Consider the following 13,278-nt stretch of genomic DNA (forward strand, 5'->3'; position numbering starts at 1 on the left):
TTCTTATTTTCTGTTTTAGATTTTTCAATGTTAGAAGAAATACAAGTGATTTTTGTATACTGACTTTGTATCCTGCTACTTTGCTGAATTGGTTTATTAATTCTAACAGTTTTTTTGTAGAATCTTTAGGGTGTTTTACTTATAAGATTATATCATTTGTGAACAAATAATTTTGCTTCTTCCTTTCTAATTTGGATGTCTTTTATTTCTTTTTCTTGCCTAATTGCTCTGACTCCAGCTAGTGTCATGTTGATTAGAAATGGTGAAAGCAGACTTACTTGCCTTCTTTCTAATCTTAGATGAAAAGCTTTCAGTCTTTTACCACTGAGTAAGATGTTCACTGTGGGTGTTTTGTATATGGTTTTTCTTATGTTGACATAGTTTCCTTCTATTCCCATGTGCACTTGAGAGGAATGTGTGTTCTGTTGTTGTTAGAGTTCTGTGTTTATTAGATCTCTTTGGTATATTGTGTTTGTTCATCTCTTCTGTTTCCTTATCATCTGTCTGGTTGTTCTATCCATTATGGAGAATGTGGTATTGAAGTCTCCAACTTATTGTAGAACCACTTTTTTTTTTTTTTTGAGGCCGAGTCCCACTCTCTTGCCCAGGCTGGAATGCAATGGCGTCATCTCAGCTCACTGCAACCTTCAACTCCCAGATTTAAGCAATTCTCTTGCCTCAGCCTCCTGAGTAGCTGGGATTACAGGCAACTGCTGCACACCTGGCTTTTTTGTATTTTTTGTAGAGACGTGGTTTCTCTCTGTTGGCCATGCTGGTCTCGAACTCTTGAGCTCAGGTGATCTGCTTGCCTTGGCCTCTGAAAGTGCTGAGATTACAGGCGGGAGCCACCATGCCTACCAGAACCATTTCTTTCTTCAAGGCTGTGTCATTTTTGCTACTTACATTTTGGTGGTCTGTTATTAGGTATGTAAATTTTTTATGATTGTTACATATTCCTGTATTGAACCTTTTATAAATATGTAAACCTCTGTTGTCTCGCAGCCTTTTTTTTTTTTTTTTTTTTTTTTAATTTAATGTCTATTTTGTCTGTTAGGAGTACTGCTACTCCTGCTCTCTTTTGGTTACTATTTGCTTGGTAAGCAAATCACTTTCTATCTTTCACTTCAGCATATCATGTCTTTGAATCTACAGTGAGTCTCTAATTTTATTCTGCCAATTTCTATCTTTTGATTGAAGAGTTTATTTACATTTAAAGTAATTATTGGTAAGAAAGGACTTACTTTTGTCATTTTGCTATTTATTTTCTTTACATATGTGCCTTGTGGCTTTTTTGTTCCTCATTCCCTGCGTTACTGTCTTCTTTGGTCTTCGATTAATCTTTGGTAGTAAAACATTTAACTTCCTTTCTTATTTCCTTTGTGTCTGTTCTTCAGTTATATTCTTTGTGGTTACCGCGAGGATTACGTTTAACATCCTAGACACTTGTAATCTCGATTTATACAAGCTTAACTGCCTAATATACAAAACCTCTGCTCCTTTAACTGCTGTGTCTCAACCCCTTTCAGTTTTGATGTCACAGAATTATATCTTCATATATTATATGCTCCAAAACAGAAACTAATAATTTTTAATGTATTAGTTTCTTAAATTCCATAGGAGACAAAATATGAAGTTACAAATCAAAGTTACAATGTTAGCTTTTAGACTAATAATTGATTTTCATTATTTACTAATATTGGCTTTATTAATGTTAAGCTTATTTATTTATTTGTAGGCAGGGTCTCATTCTGTAGCCCAGGCTGGAGTCCAGTGGTGTGATCACAGCTCACTGCAGCCTCAACCTCTTGTGCTCAATCGATTCTCCCTTCTCAACCTCTTGAATAGCCATAACAGGCATGTGCCGACCACACCTGGCTAATTTTTGTTGTTGTTGCTGTTTTGTTTTGTTTGTAGAGATGGAGTTTCACCATGATCCACAGGCTGGTCTTGAACTCCTGGGCTCAAGCCATCTGCCTGCCTTGGCCACCTGAAGTCCTGGGATTTACAGGTGTTAGCCACCATGCCTGGATAGGCTATTTTTTTTTTTTTTTTTAATTTGAAAATGTGGAATCATGGAAAACCAAAAGTGAATTTAAGCAGTCATTGTTACAATACTACTAACTAGCATTTATGATTACCTGTGTATTTACCTTTACTGAGATCTTTATTTCTTTGTATGACTTTGACTTACTGTCTAGTTTCCTTTCATTTCAACCTGAAATGCTACCTCTAGTGATAATAAACTCCCTCAGCTTTTGTTCATCAGGGAACATCTTAATTTCTCCCTCACTTTTGAGGGACTGTCTTACTGGATATAGGATTCTTAGTTGATAGGTTTTTTTTCCCCTTCCTCCTATTTTGTCACTTTGAATACTTCTATCCACTGCCTTATGGCTTCTAGAGTATCTGATGTTAAGTCTGCTGATAATCGTATTTAGGATCTGTTGTATGTAACAAGTCACTTCTTTTGTTGCTTTCAAAAATCTACCTTTGTTTTTGGCCTTTAACAGTTCCATTATAATGTGTCTCAGTGTGAGTCTATTTGATTTCATTACTTGTTTATTGAACTTATTGAATGTTTATATTCATGTTTTTTTATGAAATCTGAGAAGTTTTGGCTATTACTTCTTCAAATGTTTTGTCTACTCTTTTATCTCTCACTTCTCATACAACTTCCACAGGGCATTAGTTGGTCTGCTTGATGATGTCTCACAGGTCCCTTAGGCTCTGTTCACTTTTCTTTAATCTTTTTTTTTTCTTTTCTTCAGACTCAGTACTTTCTATTATCCTATCTTTATGTTCACTAATTTTTTTTACCTGCTCAAATATGCTTTTGAATCCCTCCTGTGAATTTTCAGTTACTGTATTTCTCAGTTCCTGAATTGTTTTAAATTCTTATTTCTCTTTATTGATATTTACATTTTGTTCCTACAGCATTTTCTGGACTTTGTCCATATCTTTTAATTCTTTAAGAAAGTCTTTGTCTAGTAGATTTGCTGTAAGGTCTGTTTTTTTTTTTTTAAGGGACAGTTTCTGTTGATTTATATTTCTCCTTTGAATAAACCATTTATTCTTGTTTCTTTGTATGCCTTGTGATTCTTTTCCTGTTGAAGGCAGCATGTTTGAACTTAATAATGGGGTATCTCTGAAAATTAGGTTCTCCTTCTTCTCCAGGATTTTCTTTTTTTGTTTCTTTGTTTTTCTGATTGTTGTAGGCTGTCAAAGATCAGCCTCAAGTGTAAACTTACAGTCTTCTTAAATATTTTCTGTGCATGTGCTGTCCCCTGCGCATGCACAGTGGATTTGTAATTTCCTCCAAATGTGTGATTGGTTTTTAATGTCCTAGTCTTCAAAGCCTTGCTCCCCAAAACAGGAAAAAGAAAGTTGAATTGGTGTGTAGGTAGGGGAGCCCTCCAGCTCTTTGACCTGGAAGTCAGTTCAGCCTGAGAGGTTGGGGTGGGGTTTGCAACGATGAGGAGGAGATGCAACAGCAGTATCCACAGTCTCTTTGCACCTTTGTGATTAGAAGCAGCAGGTAGAGCACAGATCTCCAATATTTGGAGAACATGATTTTCTTTGCCCACCCTGGCTCATGCAAGCAATTACACGTTGACTGAGGGATAGGGTATGGGTAGCTGTTGCTCTGCTAAAGCTGCAAGTGAATGAAATTAACTACAATTTACTGTCCAAGCCTTCATCTGGAAGTTGCAAGCCTTCAATAGACTACAGAGTTCCAAAATATTTACATCAGATGGATACTGCCACTAAAATTGTTTTCTAGGTGGAGAGATGAATTTGTGGTGCTGCCTACTCTGCCATCTTGCCAGAATCCATCCCCTTTTTTACAATCACTTTAACCTACAGTGATCACCTCAGTCATAGCATTTAACTTTTAATGCATTGTGTCTCAAATTAGAATCTAAGAAGTATTCTCTAGAGTTTGTGAGTTCTGCATTGGAAAAACACTTGTTTATAATTGAGTAGAGGAAAAAGAGACATTAGCAAATAACATAATGAAACTTAGATAAATGTTGAGAAGGAGAAATACAGTGCACATTGTAAAAGTGCATTTTCTAAACTATTTTCATCTATTTTAAAATTTTTGGATCTTAGAATTTATTTTAACACAATTAAAAAATATATAATATTGCCCTCTGAAACTTCGTAAGCTGCTTCAGTCTGTTACAGCAGCAATCACTACTAGATCCTTTATAATGAAATAGAATGGTAAAATTTGGGTGAGCCACGTGCCCAGCCAATAAACTTGACTTTTAGAAAATTCTAGCCTGGAAGACAGAGCAAGACTCCGTCTAAAAAAAAAAAAGACTTTGGGATTCTTAACCAAGACAGTGGGTAGTAGAACAGGTAACATGGAAAATCAAACAGCAACAACTAAAAGACTTGGAAAGAGTCTACGTGAAATTATTTCAATTGAAGAAAAACCCTTCTGTAATCTCAGACCTTGTTCTAGGTCTCTCTATACTTCCCTCTACCACTCAGTGACATTGGAGTACAGGGAAATCACATTTATTGTTGAAATTCATTTTCTCCATTTCTAAAAAAATAGCAACACCTGCCTTTACCCAAGAGGACTGTGTGAGGCTCTAGAGAAGTAATGTAGAAGAAAATGTGTTGCAAACCATAGGAAGCTATGGAAATGCTTATTCTGTTACTAAATTTATATACCATTGTGTATATTTCCAACTTGGACAATAATGAAGTCCTGTAGTTCACTTAGAGATTAGGGGTAGAAGCAGTAAAAAGGCAAGGATATTCCAGAAGGAGGAGCTAAAAAGCCCCTAAGTAATTTGCCCCAAGCTATCAGTAATAAGACTTAAACATAATTTTGCTCACCCACATTGGCCATTCTGGTCTTGAACTCCTGGTTTCAAGTGATCCACCAGCCTTTGCCTTCCAAAGTGCTAGGATTACAGGCATGAGCCACCACGCCTGGCCTGAATGCCAATATCTTAATAGCAACCCAGAGCCAGAGTATTTCACAACTTTATTAACTTCTTTTGGTTTACTTTTTATTATGCAAAATTGAAAAAAATACTCAAATCTAGAAAGACTAGTTCAGCAAACTCTACATATATGCATCACCAGCTACAGCAGTCAACTCCTGTACTTTTATTCGATCCACAGCCCCTCCTACTCCGAACTTTCCATTGTTTTATTTTGAAGTAAATATAACACCTTATGTCATTCTGTTTATATATATTTCAATATTAGCAACATTTTCTAAATGAATAGAATCAAAAGGTAACGCTATACAATAATGATGAGTTGGTACTGATAAGCAGTTAACATTATAATAATTATGGTATTAATTAGATTTTCATAAAAACCAACTTTTTCCATTGCATGTTTGTTAAAAAATCGGCAGAGGGGCCAAAAGGCTCTCTTGCCATCGTATTTTTAAAATGTAATTTCTTTCCTAACTTTAAATATCCTATTCTTTCTTGCCCTCTTCTTTTGCAATAGCTTAAACCGAATAAAGTAAAATCGTATTATTAATTTTTTTAGCAAAGTAAAACGTTATCAGTGTGGGCAGTCTCAACATGCTATTGGGAAATAAGTCATTTGAAATATAAAATCTCAAATGTCTAAGTTTAATAGCTTTGCTTGAATAGCAATCTTAGAATTTTTATTTATTAAGTGGGCTTTCATGGAATATTCAAGGGTAGACTTACTCAATGGTGGGACTCAACAAAGTACTAGGTACTCATTTTTAACTTACTGCTTTATGTAGCCCAAATGCATGCTGTATAATTTTTGTTGTTGTTTTTGAGACAGAGTTTCACTCTTGTCACCCGGGCTGGAGTACAGTGGTGTGATCTCAACTCACTGCAACATCTGCCTCCCAGGTTCAAGTGATTCTCCTGCCTCAGCCTCCTGAGTAACTGGGACAACAGGCGCATGCCACCATGCCCAGCTAATATTGTATTTTTAGTAGAGACAGGGTTTCTCCATATTGGTCAGGCCGGTCTCGAGCTCCCAACCTCAGGTGATCTGCCCACCTTGGCCTCCCAAAGTGCTGGGATTGCAGGCATGACCCACCCCGCACCTGGCTGCATACTGTATAATTTTTTAGCCATGAAACTAGGTTGTCTTTAAGCATTTTATCATAGCATCCAGATGTAGTACTGTGCTGAAAATAATGTGTCAATTGAACTTTAAATATTCACCTTTATTGAAAGCCTATACATTTGGAAGAAAATGGTTATTTTCTGTTATAAGGTTCTTTCAATACAGCTTTTGTGTATAATTCTTTAGTTAATTGAAGTAGAACTATTAATGTTTATAAGCATATCCTCTAAAGTTTGTTTAAAGGGTAGTCATCTTTTTTATTTTCTGAAACTTACTGGACTTGGTACTTTTATAACTTTAAATATGAACAGGAAATATATTTTTCATTTGGTGTTAATTGCATTTTATTCTTTAGTTTCATATACATAATAATTTCTAACGTAACCAGAAAACCAAGATGTTTTCAATCCAGACGTAACTAGGGTGTGCATTATTCTGCTTGTTTTTCTTGCTGTAATAAATCACTGTTAATTCTGTGAGGGTCTAGAATAACAGTGGTAGGCAATCATTGCAGCTGAAAATAATCAGGGGTTTTTACATTGAATGTATTTTTAGTTTTCTGAAAGTTTATAGTTCCTTTCTGTGATGGGCTTTTTTTGTTGTTGTTTAAAAACAGTTCACTTTTGGGAATAATTTATTTTTCCTGGGTGATCAAATGATTGGAATCTTAATGGTATCCTTGGGAATAGAAAACAGTGATTTCTAAGCAAACTAGGAAGAGTTGATCATACTCTAAAGAATATTCATGGACTTTATGAGAAGGCTGTGGTGATCTCCTGTGTAAAACTTAAGAAAGTCATGGCTGTTTTAGCAGAAATAGCAATTTATTTCTTAAAAGCAAATCTAGTTTAACTGCTTAAACATTTATTTTTTTCTGTTTGGTGCTGAAATAAGGATATATTGTTTTAACATATAAAAAGCTCATATAAGATTATAACTTAAGAAATAACAAGTCTTTCATAAAGCGCTAACATTTGTGAACATTAATATGTAATGTTTTTATTTTCTTGTTAACACATTTATAATTTTTTTTTCTTTAAAGGCAAATCCTCCTCCAGTACTGGTCAACACAGATAGCTTGGAAACACCAACTTATGTAAGTTTCCTTTCCTCCCCACATTCAAATAATTCTGCCTTTCCTGTTCAGTTTTTGATACAAATACAAATATCATGGCATTATTTTCTCTAATACATTTTACTTAATATGCTCTTTCACTGCATACTATAGCTTTATTGTAGTATGGTCCTCCTTTGGTGGTTTTTTTTTCTTATGTAAAACAGCAATTTTGAAATAGAAATTTATAGTTTAATTTTGAAATTTTGATAGCTAACTTTTATAAAAGGTTGTCTCTGGCCATTGGTCACTTACGTAGCACTATATATTCAAATCATTTTAGAAGTCTAATCGAATGACTAGATTTTTAGTAACCAGATTGATATATTAAAATAATTAGTTATAACTTTGTAATTTTTAATTGATTAGTGCCTCTCTCTATACTTCCTTTGTTAAAAAGCCCTCTGTCCCTGACAGATCAATGGCCAGAACAACCATTGATCTAACATTTTTCACCCCAAAGGAAAATATCTTTGGAGATAATAGAAATAGTACCTGTATATTATTGTTGCTGCTTTTTAATCAAATGGTACATAATTTTACAGGCTTTAAAAATTATTTCTCTCCTTTTTGAACTATATATAATATTTTATTTGGCTTTTTATTCTATTTGTATTTATATGAATATGGGTATATCAGATATTTGGGGATTTTTGAAAATATTCAAATAATAAAACTTAATATACAACCAAAAAAGCTGTTCTACACTTTTTCTCAGATTCTTTATTTCGTTCAACATTATTTTTCACACTGATGTAGAATATTTAATCAAGCAGAATTTTGCTAGTGTTTTCTTCACACATGATTTTTGTTCTTCCTCACTTGTTCTCTTTGTTTAGATATGTCTTGTATAGGGTCATAGTCAATGCTTAAATGTTTTTATTTTAACATCCTTTCAGCTGAAAGGTTAATTATAAGAACTAATGGAAAAAATGATAATCTCAAAAGAAAATAAATTCATGTGCATTTTAGAGGAAATATCAAATTGAAAGCAAAATTATGAACATTAGGCATAAGTAGACCCATCTAAGTGTTGTTTCTAAACTTTTACCCTGTAAAATCAATGCCCTAGTTATAATTTTTGTAGATAACTCTTGTGTGTATGTGAAAGTGCAGCCATCTCTCAGTCATCCCATGGGAGATTGGTTCCGGGGGCCCTGCGGATGCTCACATCTCTTATATATAAAATGACATAATATTGCATGTAACTTATGCATACCTTCCCATATACTTTGTCATCTCTAGAATTACACCTAATAGAATGTAAATAGTTGTTACATGCTATACTTTAAGATTTGTATTTTTTTTTATAGAAGTTTTTAAAATTGCTTTTCCTTTTTCCCCAAATATTTTTCGTCAGCAGTTAATTGAATCCACAGATGCATAACCTGTAGTTTTGGAGGGACAACTAGACATAATCAGAATATATTCATATAAATAGAATTGCTTAGAAACTGTGTTAATTTAGCTGGGCACGGTGACTCACACCTGTAATTCCAGCATTTTGGGAGGCCAGGCAGGCAGATCACTTGAGGCGAGGAGTTCAAAACCAGTCTGATCAACATGGTGAAACCCTGTCTCTACTAAAAATACAGAAATTAGCCAGGCCTGGTGGTGCGCAACTGTAATCTTAACTACTTGGAGGGCTGAGACATAAGAATAGCTTGAACGCAGGAGGCAGAGATTGCAATGAACTGAGATGAGATCCTGGCAGTTCCTTGACAGGTTAAACATAGAGTTATTGTATGACTCAGTGATTTCATTCCTAGGTATATACTCAAGAGAAATGAAAACATGTCTATACAGAACTTGTAATGATGTTGATATCAGCATTATTCATAATAGCTAAATAGTGGATACAAACCAAATACATATTAACTGATGAGCTGATACAGTTTGTAGTATATCTAGACAATGGAATATTATTTGGCAATAAAAAGGAATGAATTACTGATGTATGCCACAACATGGATGAACCTTGAAAACATTATGATAAGTGAAAGAAGGCAGACACAAAAGTCGACTTGTTGCATAATTTTATTTATATCAGAAATCCAGAATAGAGAAATACATAGTTACTAAAAGTAGATTAGCATTTGTCAGGTGTTGGGTGTAGGACAGAATGGGGAGTGACTACTAATAGGTAGGGTTTGTTTATGGGTTAATAAGGATGTTCTGGAATTAGAAAGTAATGATGGCACAACTGTGTGAATAAACTAGAAACCACTGAATTGCATACTTTAAAAAGGTAAATTTTGTGATATGTGAATATCTCAACATAATTTTTTAAGGTGAAAAAGTAGAAAAAGGTAAATAATAACATAAAAGCAAATTAGAACAATTAGTACATTTTAAACATTATGTTGCCAAAAGATCAAAACGTTTATCAGTAGATTCTGCTGGTGACAGTATGGGGTAAAAATATACTGATACATTTTTGTTAAAGTATAAATGGATAAAACTTCAGAAAATGCAATTTTGTGATAATGATCAAGTCTAAAAATCAGCACCTTTTCTCCTATATTTTTTCTTTTGTAACTTTTTGTATTATATCCAAGAAGCCATTGCATGATCCAACATCACAAAGATTTACACCTCAGTTTTCTTTTAAGAGTTTTATAGTTTTGCTTCTACATTTTGGTCTTTGGTTCATTTTGAGTTGATTTTTGTATAGTGTGAAATAGACTTCATTCTTTTGTATGTGGTTATTCAGTTTCCCCATCACTGTTGAAAAGACTGTTCTTTCCACATTGAATGGTCTTGGCAACCATATAGAAAATCAATTAACGGTAAATTATGGGTGAAGGTGTACCTCTCTAATTTCTTTCAATAATGTTTTGTAGTTTTCTATTTACAAATCTTGCAGTTCTTTTGTTAAATTTATTTCTGAGTATTCTTTTTTCTGAGATAGAGTTTCACTTTGTCACTCAGGTTAGAGTGCATTGGCACAATCTCATCTCACTGTAACTTCCACCTCCCAGGCTAAAGTTGATCCTCCCACCTCAAGTCTCCCAATACTTGCAACCACAACTGGCCATTTTTTTTTTTTTTTAATTTTTGGTAGTGATGAGGTTTTACCATATTGACCAGGTTGGTCTCAAACTCCTGAGCTCAAGTCATCCACCTGCCTCAGTCTCCCAAAGTGCTGGGATTACAGAGGTGAGCCACGACACCCAACCAGTATTTTATTCTTTGGATGCTGTTATAAATGGAATTGTTTTGTTTATTTTTGGAGTTTTTATTATCTTTTATCCTGCAACTTTACCAAACTCATTTATTAGCACTAGTAGTTATGTAGTTTGAATTTTATATGTACAAGATCATGTCATTGACAAATAGAGATAGTTTATCTCTGGATGCCTTTTATTTCTTCTTTTTATTTTAAAGGATGGGAAACTTCAGGATTTTAGTTTTGAGTTTTTTGGATTTTTTATTTATTTTTCAGTAGGTTTTTAGGGAGCAGGTGGTGTTTGGCTACATGAATAAGTTAGTGGTGATTTCTGAAATGTTGGTGCACTTGTCAACTGAGAAGTGTACACTGTGCTCAGTGTGTAGTCTTTTTATCCCTCACCACCCTCCCATGCTTTCCTTTGAGTCCCCAAAGTCCAATTTATCATTCTTACGCCTTTGCATCCTCATAACCTAGCGTCCACTTATGAATGAGAACATACTATGTTTGGTTTTACATTCCTGAGTTACTTCACTTAGAAGAATAATCCAGGTTGCTGCAAATGCCATTCTTTCATTCCTTTTTATGGCTGAGTAGTATTCCGTGGTGTGTGTATGTGTGTGTGTGTGTACACATACCACATATTCTTTATCCACTCATTGAACAATGGGCATTTGGGCTGGTTCCATCTTTTTTTGGCAATCGTGAATTTATGAATTGCACTGTTATAAACATGCATGTGCAAGTATCTTTTTCATATAATGACTCTTTTTCCTTTGGGTAAATACCTAGTAGTAGAATTGCTGGATCAGATGGTAGGTGTACTTTTAGTTTTTTAAGGAATCTCTGTACTGTTTTCCATAGTGGTTGTACTAGTTTACATTCTCATCAGCAAAGTAAAAGGGTTCCCTTTTCACTGCATCCACGCCAACATCTACTATGTTTATGGACATTCTTGCAGGGGTAAGGTAATATTACATTGTGGTTTTGATTTTCATTTCCCTGATAGTGATGTTGAGCATTTTTCCATATGCTTGTTGGCCATTTGTGTATCTTCTTTTGAGAATTGTCTATTCATGTCCTTGGCCAACTTTTTGATGGGATTGTTTTTTTCTTGCTGATTTCTTTGAGTTCCTTGTAGATTCTGGATATTAGTCCTTTGTCAGAAGTATAGATTTTGAAGATTTTCTCCCACCCTGTGTGTTGTCTGTTCACTCTGCCGATTATTTCTTTTGCTGTGCAGAAGCTTCTTAGTTTAATTAAGCCCCAGCTGTGTATCTTTGTTTTTGTTGCATTTGCTTTTGGATTCTTGGTCATGAAGGCTTTGCCTAAGCCAATGTTTAGAAGGGTTTTCTGATCTTATCTTCTAAAATTTTAATGGTTTCAGATCTTAGATTTAAGTCTTTAATCCATTTTGAGTTGATTTTTTTATAAGGTGAGAGATGAGGATCCAGTTTCATTCTCTACATGTGGCTAGCCAGTTATCCCAGCACCATTGTCAAATAGGGTGTCCTCTCTATTTGATACTTTATGTTTTTGTTTGTCTTACTGAAGATCCGTTGGCTGTAAGTATTTGGCTTTATTTCTGGGTTTTCTGTTCTGCTTCATTCTATGTGCCCATTTTTATACCAGACCCATGCTGTTTTAGTGACTATGGCCTTATACTATAGTTTGGAGTCAGGTAATGGGATGCCTCCAGATTTGTTCTTTTTGGTTAGTCTTCGTTTGGCTATGTGGGTTATTTTTTGGTTCCATATGAGTTTTAGGAGTGTTTTTTTTAGTTCTGTGAAGAATGATGTTGGTATTTTTTTTGGAATTACATTGAATTTGTAGGTTGCTTTTGGCAGTGTAGTCATTTTCACAGTACTGATTCTACCCATCCATGAGCTTGGGATGTGTTTCCATTTGTGTCATCTGTGATTTCTTTCAGCAGTGTTTTGTAGTTTTCTTTGTAGAGGTCTTTCACCTCCTTGGTTAGGTATATTCCTAAGTATTTTATTTTATTTTATTTTAGCTATTGTAAAAAGGGTTGCATTCTTTTTATTTTATTTTAAAGAGACAGAGTCTCACTCTGTTGCCCAGGCTGGAGTATAGTAACACAACCTCAGCTCACTGCAACCTCCACCTGCTGGGTTCAAGCGATTCTCCTGGTCTCAGCCCCCTGAGTAGCTGGGATTATAGGCGTGCACTACCACTCCCAGCCAATTTTTGTATTTTTAGTAGTGATGATATTTCCCCATGTTGGTCAGGCTGGTCTCGAACTTCTGACCTCAGGTGATCTGCCTGATCACAGGTGTGGGCCAGGGCATCTGGCCTAGGGTTGAGCTCTTGGTTTGATTCTCAGCTTGGTCACTGTCGGTGTATAGCAGAGTTACTGATTTGTGCACATTAATTTTGTACCCTGAAACTTTGCTGAATTCATTTAACCAGTTGTAGGAGCTTTTTCAGTCTTTAGGGTTTTCTGGGTATACAGTTATTATGTCAGCAGCAAACAGCAACAGTTTGGCTTCCTCTTTACTGATGTGGATGCCCTTTCTTTCTTGTCTGATTGCTCTGGCTGGGACTTCCAGTACTGTGTTGAATAGAAATGTTGAAAGTGGGCATCCTTGTCTTCTTCCAGTTCTCAGAGGGGAATGCTTTCAAGTTTCCCCATTCAATATAATGTTAGTTCTGGGTTTGTCTTAGATGGCTTTTATTACCTTAAGGTATGTCCCTTCTATGCTGATTTTGCTGAGGGTTTTAATCATAAAAGGATGCTGGATTTTTTCAGATGCTTTTTTTGCATCTATTGAGATGATTGTGTCATTCTTGTTTCTAATTTTGTTTATGTGGTGTATCGCATTTATTGACTTATGTATGTTAAACCATCCCTGGTATGAAACCCACTTGATAATGGTGGATTCTC

General features: G+C 35.0%; 1 protein-coding gene across 50 annotated transcripts in view; it reads left to right on the top strand.

Annotated features, from left to right (window-relative positions):
* DLG1 (discs large MAGUK scaffold protein 1) overlaps positions 1-13,278 on the top strand; it is a 306,584-nt gene that overhangs the window by 179,143 nt on the left and 114,163 nt on the right. For all 50 annotated transcript variants that reach the window (XM_078350557.1, XM_008981435.5, XM_078350559.1 and 47 more), the window contains one exon: positions 7,133-7,186. In XM_078350557.1, coding sequence (XP_078206683.1) covers positions 7,133-7,186 — 54 coding nt within the window. The remainder of the gene's footprint in view (positions 1-7,132; positions 7,187-13,278) is intronic.

The sequence above is a fragment of the Callithrix jacchus genome, chromosome 15, assembly GCF_049354715.1.
Source record: "Callithrix jacchus isolate 240 chromosome 15, calJac240_pri, whole genome shotgun sequence".
NCBI lineage: Eukaryota > Metazoa > Chordata > Mammalia > Primates > Cebidae > Callithrix > Callithrix jacchus.